Below are 17,095 nucleotides of genomic sequence, written 5' to 3'. Positions count from 1 at the left end.
CATTATTCTTTCTGCTAGTCTTTTCTTGTAAAAGTAAGGCAGATAATAAATCAGCTCAAATTGTTCTTAATCACTTCTTTTTGTAATGGTGTAATCTGTTCTGTATATTTATCTTCTAGGTGAAATTGATCTTCAAATTCTCTCCAAAGTTCAGGTTCAATACCCAGGAGTGCATATCAACAATGAAGTTGTTGAACCGAGTGCAGAACAAATCACCAAATACAAAGGTACCTGTAGCCTTTGGTGCTATATGCCAAATCTTATCCACATCATCTCATATTTTTTTGCCTTGAATGATTAATAATACAGTGACTGTGGTATGCTCTTTGTAAGCTTCTTTGGAGAAGAACCTAATTAATTCTTAAAGGCATGAATGAACGCCTCAGCCTGTGAACAGTGAATAATTAGACTCTTATTGACTCTCCATCTATTCCCATGTCGTCATCAACTATTAGTTTTAATTTTTATTCTTAGGATCAGAGTCATTCATTGATTCAGAATATGACAGAATTCCTGCCCTTAAATAGCTTATGTTTAATGGGTTACAACAAGAATTGGCTTTTTTTTTTTTTTTCTGAAAAGGGCCAAGTAGTAAATGTTTAAGACTCAGAAGGCCACTAGTCTCTGTCACAGCTAATTGACTTTGATGTTTTGGCACAAAGCTCGCCATAGACAGTATTTAAACTGAATATTAGTGTGTTTCAATAAAACTTCATTTATAAATGCTGACATTTGAATTTCATATTCACAAATTATGAAATATTGTCCTTTTGATTTTTCTAGTCATTTAATAATAATAAAATAATTAATAATAATGTAATAGCATGAAACATGAATGACAGGAAATAAAACAATATATGTTTTTAGTTTATAGTTCATGCAAAATAGGTGGTAGACCAGATATAGTCCTGGGCCTTGGTTTCCTGCTCCTGATTTCACAGTCATATTACCTGTTTCATATCAACTTTACATTAATAAAATTTACTAGTGGATTCCCCATTAATACTAAGATAACGTAACCTATATCTAACCAGGTTCTCATAATTATTTCTTATTGACTCTTCCTTTTGCCTCTAATTTTATTTAATCCTGGGAAAAAATCAGAATGAGCCCCAAGGTTTCCCAGAGCTGCATAAAAAAGAAAAATGTGTTTTATATCTGTTATGTATATAACATTGATTGCATTAAAATTCTAAATGGAAATTGGTTCCACATTTGCAATTAAAATTGATGGTGTGCCACCTCTTCTCTGTATTTTAGAGCTTGTAGCCAAGACATCAAACCTCGAGAACATAAAGTTTGCTTGGCATAAAGAGACATCATCTGAATATCAAAATAGAATAATGGAGAAAAAAGAGCTTCAAAAGTGGGACTTTATTCATATGATTCAGGTAAGAAATATTTATTATAATAATACTATCAGAAGGGAGATTTTTCAGAAATATTCATCAAGCATGTGTAAAATTTTAATGTTTTTTTAAATGAAAATTTTGTGATTTCTCATTTTACAAGGGAGTATTATCTGTCCAAATACAAGTATTGATAAAATTTTCCTTAACATCCCATAAGGCCAATTTTCTTTATTCCATAGTCATCACTATATCTATATATCTATATCTATCTATCTATCTCTATCTATCTATCTATCTATCTATCTATCTATCTATCTATCTAGATATAGTTTTCTGCAGTGAGAAACCCACACAGATTCATATACAGTAGAACGAATACATAATAGAGTGAATATATGTCCTGGCTAGTTTTCCAGTGACCCAAATGGTCTGGAATGTACATTTTTTTCTAAATCCTTTTTTGCTTTAGCCTTTAATAAACAGCCTACACATACTGTGTATAAAGCAAAAGGGGCAAGTTTTATGATTCCTCAGATCAATAAAGTCTTACTGATATCAGCCAGTCATTCAGCAGGACTTTATTTCTATGTCTAGCACCAAGAGCCTAATGAGTGATAACTCTTGAATAGAGGACCAGATGAATAGATGAATAGATGAATTTCCAGCCTTCAAGGATATTTCTGGACAGCATGAGCAATGTCTAGGCTTTGAGAGTTGGCTACTACCAGCAGATGTGCATATTTCAGATCTACCACTTGGTGAATAACAAAACACTTTTTCTGTTCTATAGACCACAACTATAGTTAGACCAAAGAAATAAACTCATGAAGAAACCAAAAGAAGAAACGACCCCAAGGTTGACATATTTAGGCAATCCTATACCTCTGTTCCCTTGGTTGATAAAACCTTTTCTGCATGAGGGGGCACTTAATGTTGTTAAGCAAGCCTTGGGTGTTTGTCTATTATACTTGCTTTCCCCCCTGCTCACATAACTATTTCATAACTCCCTTCTTTCCTTATTCTTCTGCAACCTCCCCCTACCATTCATCTCCAGCTGATGACCTCACTTCTTATTGTGTGAAAACCATATAAATTATCAGATGAAAACTCATCTCTCACCCTCTTAACTTGCAAACACAGCTGCATTTGTAACCATCATCTCCTGTCTTATTGCAGAAGCCTCCTCTTATCAAAAGCCAGTTCTTCCACTGATGCTCTGATTCCCATTATTTTCCCTGTTCTAAAATACTGTGACTTTAGGCATCAGCTTCTTTGTCGTCCCCTACCCCCAGACTTCCATGTTTGTCCTTTCTTCCTCACAGCATCTCTCTTTCCTTTATCTACTCAACATTTTCTGAGCTCTATCTCTTCACTGCTACTTCAGTCCTGACACTCTCCCGATATTCACAGTCAGCCCACAGGTCTCCCTGTGTCTTAGATAAATTCAGGATGTCTGCTATGGCCCTGTCTCTTTTTCATCCAGGTCATGTCATAGGTATTTAGCCATCTTGTGGATCAGCCATGTTGGTGCCTGTCTGCACTCCCTGTGGTGGGCAATGTGGAGTGACCTGGCACTCAACACGGCTGCTGAGGCAGTATGGGCCATAAGCAGCTTCATTCTACTTCATTCATTCACGTGAGAGAGTCTACAGCTTAAGTTGTTTTCTCTTTGTGCAATGAATTCTGTTATGAACACACTATATGGAATATTGAATTCTTGTCTGAGAGAGAAGAAGGTGAGATATAAGAAGTGTCTGTGGGGTGGTTAGCCACTTGGGCATGAAAATCATTAGGGAAATTTTCCCACTCCCAATGAATAATATCACACTCTGTGTGTTGGCTAGAAAGTTCTGCACTTACTAAAAGAGGGTGGGCTGACCCCTAACACTCTATGACCAAGCATGTAGCTTCCTGCTTTTTTCAGGTCAATGTCCTAGACATCAGAATTTGTCACATTTTTCTGTGATTTTCTTTTTTTTTTTTTTTTTTTAAAAAAAGCATCTGTGAGCACATGGAGAAGCTAGTACAAAGGACTTAATTTTAAAGCAACGTTCCATGAAATGGGGTCTGATTTTATGGTGCCAGCACCATTTTCTCCCAGAAGACTGCAGTTCACAAAATATAGAATAGGCAGAGGATCGATGTCCCCATGTAGAATGGAATCAAAGTGTCTTCAGCTATAAATGTCTGTGTTATAGAAGCCAGAAGTAAAATTTAAACCTATTTGGCTTTAATTGAACAAATGCCATAGTTTTCCATTTTCCCAAATATTTTCTCATGCTGTTGTCCTATCTCTCCATATAACATCTTTAATCTTTAAATGTCTTAAGAGTTTTATTGGATAAAAATTCACTGAACTTGAAAATCAAACCTTCTAGTCTAAGCAACAAAGACTTCAACACAGAGCAATGTCTCATTTCTCTCTTTTTTTTCTTTTTCCATTTCTCTTTCCCTCCTATCTAGATGCTGTATTATGTAGAAGATATTCCAGCTACCCTGAAATTCTTCCATAGTCTCTTAGCTAACAATGCTAAGATTCTCATTATTCTTGTATCAGGTATGTTATTTTCGTTCAGCCTGAATTTTAAAATGGCAATAGTGCATGTATGGATTCATGTGTTTGAGGAGATCTAGTATATTTTGTCATTGTTATAAAATTCTTGCCTTAGTTTCTGACTCCAATCAATTATTTTTTATACTATTAAGAAAGTCTTTTGCTACATTCTTAGTTTAGGGGGTGTAAAGGAATTAAATATCTATTTACTTCTTTTTCTTGGGTAAAAGTCTTTGTCTTCTTTTATGAATTCTTTATACAACAGAGGACAGTCAAGTGATAGTTTTAAAAAATATCTTATTAGTTATTGATGAACTTTTATTTATTTGTTTACATGTGGTGCTGAGAATTGAACCCAGTGCCTCAACATGTGAGGCAAGCACTCTACCACTGAGCCACAACCCCAGCCCCAAGTGATAGGAATTTTTAAGTGAGCCTAAGAGTAGTGAATATTTATACTTACTTTGTGTCACTTGAGTATCCCTTTGCTTCTGGATATTAATTAATAACTAAAGGTTAAAATATTTAAGATGCTATCATATTTGATTAATTTCCATTTGTAAACCATTAGCAACACTGCTCATTGTAGCTTTTATCAAACACCTATAAAAAATGGCCCACAGGTTTGTTTTGGGATGATGTATTTGCCAGAGAAGCTTTTGATCCCATCGTGTGGCTTCCAGAGATACAGAGTGCCATGTAGAGAACATAAGTAAATGTTCTTAGAAAATGAAACGTCAACATTATTGAGGTCATTTATTTATTAGAGTAATCCTTCCATGCAGTCTTTGTGGATTGCCCACCTAGTGATAAATGTTTTGATTCAAAATGCAGAAAGTCCCTATCATCCTCAAACACACAGCCGACTCCATACTCAATCCCTATGTCATAAAATTAACTTGTTCTTAAATATAATGAATAGTTTTCAAGATTGCAAAAATAGTTGCTGCTTATAATCCAGGGCTTGAACTTATGAGAGTTTGGCAATGAGACTTCCTGTACACAACCTGCTCCCCATGAGAACATTTTGATATACTATTTTTTTTTTACCTCTAGTTAGTTAAAAGTATTAATTTTTGTGGGAAAAGTCTGGCTTTCCATTTAAAAGAGATTATGTAAACAGGATCCTTTCTACTAATTTCTCTCTAAATTAGGACACTGGGCTAAAGTACTTTGCACTGCATTTAGGAACATAAAAGTAAAGTTAGTTCTTCACACAAAAGTCTGTTCTTGATGATCTGCATCAGTGGACCTGAAAAAGTCTTGCATACAGAAATAGCAATTCATCCATAAATAATATGGTTTGATTTTAAAATATATTTCATATCGATAGCAAGTTCACTTTCATATTTATATTTGGTTATTCTAAAATATTTTTTAGGAATTAAATATTAGAGTATCAGAGTATATGAGTATATATTTATTAATTTTAAAAAGCCAGATTTAGAAAGTGACATGAGTTTTCTATGCAACTGAGAACTGACCAAGTAACCTCATAGACACAGTGTTCTGCTGGCCATGTTATGAATGAGTTACTAGAAGCCATGGTTTATTGGCATCAAGAAATGTGAAAACTAGGGCTAGGGATGTAGCTCAGTGTTAAAGTGTTTGCCTAGCATGCACAAAGTCCTGAGTTCGATCCCTAGCACCATAAAGAGAGAGAGAAATGAAGACACACATAAGAATGATACATGGGGCAAGAAAAGTAAGGCACTTGCTACTTATGTAAACTTGGTCTCTGAGCCTTAGCTAATTCAAGGCTGTTTCTGGATAATCATACCTACATTGTATCTATCCAAAAATGTACTTCATATGTGCTATGTAAATATGTACTCAGGGATAAAAAAAAAAAATCAACAGAGGGTAAAGACTCAAAAACAAGTTAGCTCTTTTTGAAAACTATTTATTGAATGATTGGTTGGTTGGATGATTGTGGTGTTTAGGATTAAACCCAGGACCTCAGATATGCCTGAAAAGAATTTTGAGGAAAAAGTTAATCAAGGTAGTTTGGATGGTGGAAATAAATATTTTATTTACTTTCTCAATATGCGGTTCACGGGTTCTTTTTATACTGCTTATAGTATAGGAGACAGATGTCCTAAAGAGAAAAATATTGCTAACAGATGTCACTCCTAAACATAAGAATGCAATAAATAAGAGAAGTCAGACTATGGCACTGGGACTGATTTCCTCTTTCCTTTCCCATGGTCACTTCTTAGAAGAGGGCTTAACTGCTGTGGAAGAAATACCACATCCATATCTTCTTAAAAGAAGAACCACTGAAGAAAAGAGAAAATAGATTTAGATCTTTTATTTTGAATTCTTCACTTCTCTCTCTCCTAATGCTAAAATGTCTCTTATTTTTGCTTTTATCAAAAGTGTTAAATAAATTAAAGATGTTAAAATGAAAGAAATAAATTTTCTTTACAGTTCAAGAAAACATTCCATCTGAAAAAGGAATATGTTGAATATATTGATCATGGTCCTCAACTGAGTTTAAGTGGAATGCCTCCAGGTTCCCTAATCCTATAGGGTTGTACTTAATTCTTATAATTACTGAGTAAATGACTGAAGCTTTCATCCTAAGTAATGTGGGTAGTCTGTCCACCCTCCTCATCATTCCTGTACTCATGAGGATTCCTGGGCTCAGGCTTGCATGTGCTGCACCCACCCTTTCTCATCTTGTTCCACCATGTACAGGCATGGACATAGTCATACCTCCTTCATTCTTCTAAGCATTATTCTTTGACACATGAGGGAAGGCAGAGCAGAGGACAGAATTCAGCATTAAGGTCTCACAGCTAGTTTCTTTCTGGTCTTTCTCTTGCTATCTCAGGGCCCACCTCCCTTGGACCTACCTACTCTCATAACTTCTTTTGACCTCTCCATATTCTTTTAGCTTAATGCTGAGATGCCAGCTCCTCACTTCCCTAGTCTAATCCTTTTGTTACATGGCATAGTTTAATTCTCTTTTGCTTTACCTCTATCACCAAGATGAACCCTTGCACCCACCAACCTGCCTTACAACAACACATTTTCTGAGACAAGTTCTGTGGCCCTCTCATTGTCTGGAAGTAACTCTAGTTTCCTTTTAAAAAACAGAAATATTTACTTGGTTGTATCCAATATAAATATGGTTCATTGTTTTTAAATAAATCAAGCTTAGTTCTCAACATTGGAAACAAATTTAGCCACAAAAATTTTTCTAACCAGATATTGTTATATCAGTAAACATGTACTGAAATAATCCACATTGTTCTAGTCATTTCATGATAAAGCCTCAAATCCATCTCTGTTAGTCTACTCTATGAATAAAAGACATGTTTAAGAACTCTTTCTAGACTGAGGTGCTCCATCTGTGTCCCTCCTACTCCTCCTATAGGAAGAATTGCCCTAGCCTGTCTTGCTAACCAAATTAATTCTTCAAACTCCATTCTCTATTGACTTGTCAGATTAAAACATTTAATCTGGCTGGAAGTGTAGTGTAAAGTACATATTTAGCATGTGCAAAGCCTTGCATTTAATCCCTGGTACCAATAAATAAATAAAATAATTAAAAGGAAACAAATAGCTCATAAACTTGAATATTGGAATACCTAATCTGAAATGGTTCACACTGCACTCCATTTTTATCAAGATCTTATGATCACCTTCTACATGGAATTTGCTTCAACAAACAACAAAGATGTTTCAGGATGTATTTCATTTGTTTTAGTATAATATTTTCATCCATATCTGCTCTGTAATGAAGAAAGTGGAGTACTCATTGTAGGTAGACTCAGAACAGCTTAGAATTTATTTACTAAATTAAATTCCTAAGAGCACTCATCTAGCCAAGATCTCATCTAGGTAGATAGATCAATGACGTTTCTGGAGAATCATCTTGCTCTAAAGGATCATCTTAAGTAAGCCATGTAGCCTGAGTTCTTATATGCCAAGCAGTCAGATATTAACCTGTTCCCAGGTGGATGAATTCTTTAATTGAATCTACCAAATTACCATTATTTGAGCATTATATAGACACTTATGATTGAAATTTATTAGATGTTAAGGTAATGAAATATGGAGTCATTTGATCATCTAGTTTGGCTAAGATGTGGTATGGGATCAGCATTGTTCAATACATACCTCAGTTCCATGTTTGCTGTATAGCATAGTTACTTGTGGATTTGGTTTGTTCAGTTTTTTGAGCTTGTACTATCAGTCAATTGTAGGCTTTGAAAGGTACCGAGATAACCATCATATTTCTTTTTTTTTTTTTAAGAGAGAGAGAGAGAAATTTTTTTTTAATATTTATATTTTAGTTTTCGGTGGACACGACTTCTTTATTTTATTTTTATGTGGTGCTGAGGATCGAACCCAGCACCCCGTGCATGCCAGGAGAGCACGCTACCGCTTGAGCCACATCCCCAGCCCCAAACCAACATATTTCTTCTCCTTCTTTTGAGTGGGTGGAGTACTGGGGATTGAACCCAGGGACACTTAACCACTGAGCCATATTTCCAGCTTTTTAAAAAAATTTCTTTTTGTATTTTATTTAGAGACAGGGTCTTAGAGCCTTGCTAAATTGGTCCTCCTGCCTCAGATTCCCAAGCTACTGGGATTACAGGTATGAACACCACACCTGGCTTTCCTCTACCTTTGAAAGACTCCTAATCTAAAGAAGTATTCAGATCTGTAAACACTTTAAGCAATGTGCTATTACATATAGGGAGTTCAGGAGAGTTTCTTGAGAGCAGGGTTTTTGCCTCTTAATTTATTGCCAGATCTTTATTAAACCTTTGCCTGCAGAAGATACTCAAAATGTGTTTGATCTGAACTGAACAGTTGTTTATTTCTACCTTGTGATATAAGAACTATAATTAGCTCTGAGTGTCCATCCCCCCCAAAAAAGGACATTTCCTTTTAAACTGCCTATAGGTATGTGGTGGCACATACCTGTAATCTCAGCAACTCAGGAGGCTGAGAAAAAAGGATCACAAATTCGAAGCCAGACTCAGCAACTTAGCAAGTCCATTATCAACTTAGTGAGACCCTGTCTCAAAATAAAAAATAAAAAGGACTGGGTATGCAGCATGGTGGCAAAAAGCTCCTGGGTTAAATCACTGTTACCAAAAATTAAAATATAAATAACATAAAATATACTATTTGCAGGTGGGTTTTAAAATAAACAGAAATAAAAGGTTCAATCATACACATGCACAGAGCACACAGAGAGAAAGAGAGAGAGAGAGAGAGAGAGAGAGAGAGAGAGAGAGAGAGAGAGAGAAATGCCCAGATAAAAACAATAAAGGGTAAACATATAAAACTAATTGGGAAAAGAAAGAAATTGAAATCAGAATTAAATGACTGCATTTATGGATCAGTTTATTAGAATACATGTTGCTTGAGGGGAAAGACACTTTTCTCTGTTCCTAAGCATTCGTTATACAACTAACCCAGCTCAGTAAATATGCACTTAGTGATAACTAGAATCGGTTCCTGATTATGAAGATGAAAGATTTGATTTGGGGGTAAAAAATAGAAGAAATAAGAACTAAAGATTTGGATTTTGTTTTAAATGAGGAGTATCCCCAACTAAACTGATGCTGGTGGCATGGTTCTGCAGATAATATAGTCAGGTCTCAGTTGAGAGAGCTGCCAAATTGAAGACAGCCTATCTAGTCAAGGGAGATGACATAGAAGGATTTCTCCAAGTTTTCTGTCTTCTCCTAAGGAAGCAGGCAAATTATGGTGTGTTATTTTTAAGACACAGGGAAAAAATAATCTGGTTTATATCATGTTGAAAGCAAAAGTAACACCATATGTTGTGCCCACTGAGAGCCATTATGATAATGCATCAGTCAGAGAGTGTATAATTGCTAAGCTCAGAAGTGGCACTGAGTCACAGCACTGACACCAGCAAATTTTCTGCAATTGGTGTTTGATTCTTTTCTCTCCACCAGGTTTAATAATAATAATAAAAATAATAATGACAGGAGGGCTTCTCTTTTGAGAAGACAGTCTACTATCTTTGGTATGAAATATTTAAAAATACATTTTCATAATCCTTTTTAAATTCAACTACAATTTAATTTTTTTTCTGCCTCATCCAGTCTTACCTTTTTAGAGCAAATCCTGCAAGTATCTCTCTACCTTCTGAAACATTAGTAGAATATCAATTACCTAGAGTATTTACTATTTCCAATTTCCTGTTTTGGATAATCTCTTAGGTTGAATTAACTCTAGGAACGTTAACTTAAACCACATGATTTATCTCTTAGCTTCTATGCTGGGTTAAATTTTCAATTAATACAACAGATATTGCTAAACTGTCTTCTAAAGTTGGGGTGCAAAATTTGTAGCAAACCTAGTTAATGGCAGTCCAAGGCAGTGTCTTATAAATGGTGTATGGACATGAGGCTACCCTTTGGTTTGAGTAAATTATCGTTTATTTACTGTGCTCTTTCCTTCCACTTCATTTTTTTTAAAAAAAACTCTTGGAGCTCTCTTCTGATCTTCAGACTAACACAAACAACTACCTTCTTTATATCACCTCCTGAATATCCAGTAGGTATCTCAACTTTATAGTTCCCAAACCAGATGGCTGTTAATACATTTAAATCTGTTCTTTCCTCATTCTTCCAATCGCGAATTGATAGCAATTCTGCCTTTCCCCTTGTTTAGGCAAAAATCCCTGGAGTTTCCACTGATTCTTTTCATTTGTTCATACCCTAAATCCAAGCTGCTGCCAAATACCATTGGATTTAGGAGCATAAGATACAAAAAATGTCCAACCATTTCTCTTTAGTAGTTCACTGTTCTGCTTCTTCTCTTATGTGCTTGGAGTCAATTCTCATCTGTATAGCCAGAGTGCCTTATTAAAATGAAAATTAGTCTCTTAATATTGTGTTTTCCAATATGGGAGCCACATTTGGCTATTGAAGTTGAAATTAAAATTGATTAAAATGAAATGAAACCTAAAATTCTATAATTCAGTTCCTCAGTAACAACTAATCACATTTTAAGTGCTGCATAACTACAGGTGGTAAGTGACTACCATAGTGGACAACACAGACATAGAACATTTCCATGAGTCCATAAACTTCTAATTTGTTTCTACAGTGGTTTCCAATATGGCCTCTTGTGATCTGGCACTTCATCTAGACCACCTGCCACTCATCCAACCTCATCTCTTTCTACTCTATCCCTTGATTACTCAACTCCAATTGAGTGAATTCCTGGTTGGTTCTTAAACAGGTCAAGCATGTGTCTGCTTTACATCCTTTGCTGTTGCTTTTTTCTCTACCTGGAGTAATCTTCCCTCTGATGTCTACATGGCTTGCTATTAGGTCTTTGCTCAAATGTCACCTTATTAAAAAGGCTCTCTGTGACCACCCTAGATAAAATGACACTTCTTCAAATTCATTAGCCTCCTCATCCCTTATTCTGATTAAATTTTCGCTTAGCACTTATCCTCATCTGACATGTCTACTTATTTATTTAACCCACTCCTTCATCTGTGCTCCTTAAATTGACTTCCACAAAGTATGAGAATTTTATTTTGTTCACTGCTCTTCCCAAACATCTAGTGTACTGGTTGGCAGGAGGTAAATGAAAGAAAGAATAAGTGAACATGTGAATTTTATTCTGTTATCCAGGGACCAGTGGTTGGGACAAGCTGTGGAAAAAGTATGGATCCCGCCTACCCAGAGATGACCTCTGCCAGTATGTCACATCTTCTCACCTTACTCAGATGCTGGACAACCTGGGGATTAAGTATGAGTGTTATGACCTTCTGTCCACCATGGACATTACTGACTGTTTTATTGATGGTAATGAAAATGGAGACCTGCTGTGGGATTTTTTGACAGAAACCTGCAACTTTAACACAACAGCACCACCAGATCTCAAAGCAGAAATTATGAAAGATCTCCAGGAGCCTGAATTTAGTGTTAAGAAAGAGGGTAAAGTCCTTTTTAATAATAGTTTGAGTTTCATTGTGGTCGAGGCGTAACTATCAATCATGGCAGCATATTCAAAAGTTATATTTTGAACAATTATTGATCATTCATTTTCATACTAAAATTACCAGTGCATCTCAGAGTATAGGTAAGAACATTGCGTATCTGTAATCTCGAAAATTCCAAAACACTCTTGGACTTCAATGCAGAATCCTATGGAATACTCTGGTTTTATCTATCCATGAGAGACGACATGCAGACTGACTAAGCATCACATAGCTGGGAATATGAGACAACTGAGATTCACAGGCCTATTGATAATATGATTCTTTCCATTTGTTGATTGTAATGGAATTTTCTAGCATATTAAGAAAATATATACTATGGATTTTTTAATTAACAGTAGGCATTTTTAGAACATTACAAATTAGCTCTTTGTCATATGCTATCCTTTCTTCCCATTTTGTTTTCTCTTGTAATTTTATCATGATTTAGTTATGTTTTGCTTGTCTTTTTGATATGTTGTAACTTTTGTATTTTATTCAGCCTGATTTAGGGTTTTTCTTTTTTTTTTTCTTTTCTATTTTCCGGCTGACACACTTTAAAATATTAATATATTTTATCATAATTTTATAGTTTCACTTTTTAAAAAATAAAACAGTAATATGCTTGAAATTTATATGTTTAAGAGTAATATTGCAAATAAGCTATTTCTCCTAAAATAATAGCCACGTAAACAAAATTTATGGAAAAACAAACAATAAAACTCTCAACTTGAAATGCACTGTGATAATTTAGATATGAGGTGTCTCCCCCAAAAGCTCATGTGAGAGAAAATTTAGAGGTGAAATGATTGGGTTATGAGAGTCTTAATCTAATCAGTGCATTAGCTCTCCATTTGAATGGATTAGCTGGGTGGTAACTGTAGGTAGGCAGGGTATGGCTGGAGGAGTCAGAATACTGGAGTTGTGCTAGTGGGGTTTATGCTTTGTCCCTTGTGAGGAGAGCCCTCTCTCCTTTCTTGTTGCCATGTCCTGAGCTGCTTCTTTCACCATACCCTTCTGCCCTGATGTTCTGCCTCACCTCAAGCCCAGAGCTATGGAGTCAGCCACCCATGGACTGAAACCTCTGAAACTGTGAGACCCCCAATAAACTTTTCCTTCTCTACATTGTTCTTGTAAGGTCTCTGTCACAGCAGCAAAAAAGCTGACGAAAACCCATACCTTGTACCATTTACAAAATTTGTATAAAACCTTGAATTTATTTTGATATTTTTTAATCCTTTATATTGCTTTAATACCTCTTCTTAAGGCCAAAATCATCTTGGACAGTAGATTTCAGGGGATTTTTAAAAATTTATTTGATGGTCCCTATTTTATTTTTAATAATAAGTCCTTGTCATTCTTATAAAAGCAATGCATCTTTTAAGGTAAATAATTAAGTAAAAATAATGGATAAATAATATTTTAAAGTGGGTATATACTTAATATTCCCTGACAAAAGAGAATAAAAGTAAGGTCTTCCTACAAAACTCATAGATTCTCATTCTGACAGTGAAACAGCCTCCAGCCCAGGATGGTTTTCAGTCTTTCCTGTTCGAGCATTTCCTCTCAGCTCTGCAGTAGAGTCACTTTAAAAAGACTGGATACCCTTCCTTAATCCCCTAGCTCATTCCCAGGGAGTATGCAGGTACAGAGCCTATTTAAACTAACAAATTACCAAGCTTTGTCGTTCATAATAAGTAAAACTGACTTGTATTGATCTCTTTTCTTGAACAACTTCATCAATGTTTTTTTGAATTATAAATTCCAACAAATAAAACGACAGTTATCTAGTCAGATTTCTGAATATGAACATTGAACCATTAATCATCTTGATATGTACTACTGACAAAGGAAATCGGGGAGGCACACATGAGTGATGGATATGAGGCCAGGATGACCTTGAAAAGCTTCACCAGATGAATAGAAATCAAGACTCTATACAGCAAATGATGGACTTCTGTACAAAGCACATGTGCAAGAAGAAATAAAAACTAGAGCCAACAGAACCTATATGCTATTAAAAGTAGAAAATAATAGAAGTACAATATAGATTAGCATTTATAAATATGACTATTTTTTCATCCCTATAAGGCCTTTCCTAAGAAACACAGGATAAATACTTACCTGCTTCAGTTTAATGCAGTGAGAATACACAAGTCTTCTTTAACAGGAAAATGCCCATAAGGACATACTACTTAGTGACTGAAAGCCCTCCAGGTTCAAGGGATGGAACTATTGGCTTCTTTCCAGCACTACATGATGTTACAAAGGTTTTGGGTCAGTCACATGTTGACTTTTAAAGTTTTTTTTCTGTGATTCTGAAAGAAGTCTCATAAGCATGAATTTAGAATGTTTTATATACCATGTGTATCTCTGTGTTTGCTATGGTGCCTTCATATGGTAGGTGCTAAGACAAAGGTAGGTGTGGTGGTACATATCTGTAATCCTAGCAACTCGAGAGGCTGAGACAGGAGGCTTGTAAGTTCAAGGCCAGCTTCAGCAACTTAGCAAGGCCCTACCAACTTAGCGAAACCCTGCCTTGAAAAAACAAAAAAAAAGTTTTAAAAAAGGGCTGGGGGTGCAGCTAGTGGTAAAGCACCTCTGGGTTCAAGCAGCAGTACCAAAAGGAAAAAATAAAGAAAAGGTGATGGATAAATTCTTCCCTTTTCAAACATCTATCCTACACCTTATCTGTTGATATTATTATTGTAAGCATAACTCAAAAAACTCAAACAAGGGTCTGAGGTCAAGCTTAGTGGTAGAATGTTTGCATGGTATGTTATGATGTCCTAGGTTCAATCTCCAAGACAGCAAAAGAAAAAAGAAGCAATAGTGTGGACTATTTCTCACACAATTTTTTTATGTTTGTCATTAAACAGTATGGCTAATATCCAGAAAGAAAGTATAATGTGGGACCAATCAGTATTTTAGGGTCTTCATATTTGCTTGCTATAAAAATTGGTGACTTTCTTAATTGACAATTCTGCCATTCTGGGCCCCCAAATTAAGTAATATCCAGTGCACATCCATAAAAAGAGAGGCAAAATTGGAGAGTACTAGATCTTAGGTCTGTGAAACTGACAGAACCAAATGTATATTTAATGTATTTTAAATGTGTATTTAATAAGCATAGTTTGTACATAATATCTTGTCATTTTGAAAACATATTTATATGTGTTTACCTCATGGGAATGTTTATTTCTAGGAAAATATTGCCTTCCTATCAAGTGCTTGTGGACTGAATGGATAAAAATAGTCTTGTTAGATGAAGCTACAGAACCAGACGTCCTTGGGTTCAAATCCTGGTTGTGTTAATCACTCTCCAAATGACCCCAGGCAACATATTTTCTCTGTTTTCACATTTCTTCATACACAAAATGAAGAGAATCATAGTACCTACCTCAGAGGATAGCTGTGGGGATTCCCAAGGTTAAGCTATATAGAAAATATTAACTATCAGTATTATTAGTTACACATAGAAATTTAATATAAAATGCAGAGCAAATAAGAAACTAATATTAAGAAAAGTTGTAAGAGAATGGGGAGTTGGTACATGGAACAGGCAACCTAATTTCCAACCTTGTGATTCTTAGTCAAAGGCATATGGCCTCTCTCTTTCTGCCAGAGCAAAGCTGGCACTCTCAGAACCATCCGGGCTGGGCCATTCAAGGTCCTCCTTAAGGGATCCGCCTCCCTTTAGCCCTAGTGCTCTATGTGCCTGTGCTCTGCCACATGAAGTGGCCCCATCTCATTCCTGTCTAATCAGACCAAGGAATGGGCAACTGGCCATGGATGACAACTCACAGGTCAGCCAGAAATTGATTAGAGTATTCTCTTTTGAAAAATATGAAATGAATACATTAAATTCTCCTCTTAGAAATTTGGAATCACAAATCAGGAACAGCCGCACATTCATTCACTCATTCACTAAATATACATTCTCCAATATTAGTTGAGTACCTCTTAGATGTGAGTCATTATGTTAAGCAAGAGATATAGTTGTTAAAAATAATAAAAGTTTCTGACATCATTGACTTGATATATAAGAGTGAAAAAGATAAAAATAAATGTATGTCAGAAAGAGACAGGCAATGTTCATAAAATAAAAGTGAATAAAGGAAAAGGAATACTAGAGTGGATAGCACTAAGTGGAGTGGCTACGGGAGGTCTCATTAAAAAGGGACATCTGGTGGGGAATGGAAGGACAGCCGAATGAAATAGACATTATTATTGCTGTGGGTATATATGTGACTGCATGACTAATGTAATTCTGCAACCTGTACACTCAGAAAAATGAGAAATTATATCCCATCTGATTAAAATGTATATGTCAAGATCATTGTACTGTCAAATTAAAACAAATTTAAAAAAGAGACATCCGAAGAGTGATTTAAATGCAGCAGTAAGGGAACAAGTCCTGTGAAGTGTTAGGACAAAATATCTGAAGAAGGAAGTACAAATGTAAAGGCCCTCATATGGGAATAAGCCTGATGTGTCTGGAGAGCAGTAGTGACATTTGTGACTTCCTATAGTAGCTGACCTCTAAAGTCATAAGACAGTTTCAGCCCAGAGTGGCCACTGTGGGCCCATTCAGGAAGACCCATTAGGAAGCCACAGTTTGAACAAGAATGGACCAGTCTTGTGTAAAGAATGAGAGATGCCAGGAGTATAAGATGGCATGACTTTTGAAATGCAGATGAGCTTTGGTTGTTTCAAGAATGCTCCTCACCATTCTACTTCCTATCTATGTCTCTCCTGAAAACAGACAACCTTTTCCTGGCAGGATCTATGTGGGTGTCTACCTTGTGCCCTTCAAATGCCCTAGTTAGAGCAAATATAAGATCTCATGAGATTTTTACTCAATGAATTAGGAAGATCAGTTGTTAATTATCCTACTTTTCAGATGAGGAAATTTGAGATACAAGCTAAATAACGGCCTAGCTCTCAAAGCAGGTTGGTTAACAGGAAGTAAGCTAGACTCTAGGCTTTCTGACTCCCCACTGTGCATCAGGATTTGGGCAAATTAAGTTTATGATCTTCTTTCATCTTAGAGGTAGAGTAAGACTTCATAGAAATAAATCACCTTTGCCACCAAATGTCCATTTGTAAACTGAAAGGGTCTGATTATAGAAGGGACAAAGCAGCAATTGGAGGATCAGAGTAGTATGAAGAAAAATCATCTCCTTGAATGGTGAAATAGCA

At 35.7% G+C, this 17,095-nt stretch overlaps 1 protein-coding gene across 4 annotated transcripts in view; it reads left to right on the top strand.

Moving 5' to 3' along the window:
* Hnmt (histamine N-methyltransferase) overlaps positions 1–16,250 on the top strand; it is a 65,698-nt gene extending 49,448 nt beyond the window's left edge. For all 4 annotated transcript variants that reach the window (XM_027936848.2, XM_071619217.1, XM_071619216.1 and 1 more), the window contains 4 exons: positions 120–227; positions 1,261–1,391; positions 3,816–3,909; positions 11,547–16,250. In XM_027936848.2, coding sequence (XP_027792649.1) covers positions 120–227; positions 1,261–1,391; positions 3,816–3,909; positions 11,547–11,902 — 689 coding nt within the window. In that variant the 3' untranslated portion in view covers positions 11,903–16,250. The remainder of the gene's footprint in view (positions 1–119; positions 228–1,260; positions 1,392–3,815; positions 3,910–11,546) is intronic.
* The last annotated feature ends 845 nt before the right edge of the window (positions 16,251–17,095 follow it).

This window comes from Marmota flaviventris, chromosome 11 (genome assembly GCF_047511675.1).
Source record: "Marmota flaviventris isolate mMarFla1 chromosome 11, mMarFla1.hap1, whole genome shotgun sequence".
Lineage (NCBI taxonomy): Eukaryota > Metazoa > Chordata > Mammalia > Rodentia > Sciuridae > Marmota > Marmota flaviventris.
This window is presented reverse-complemented; position numbering and strand designations above follow the sequence as displayed.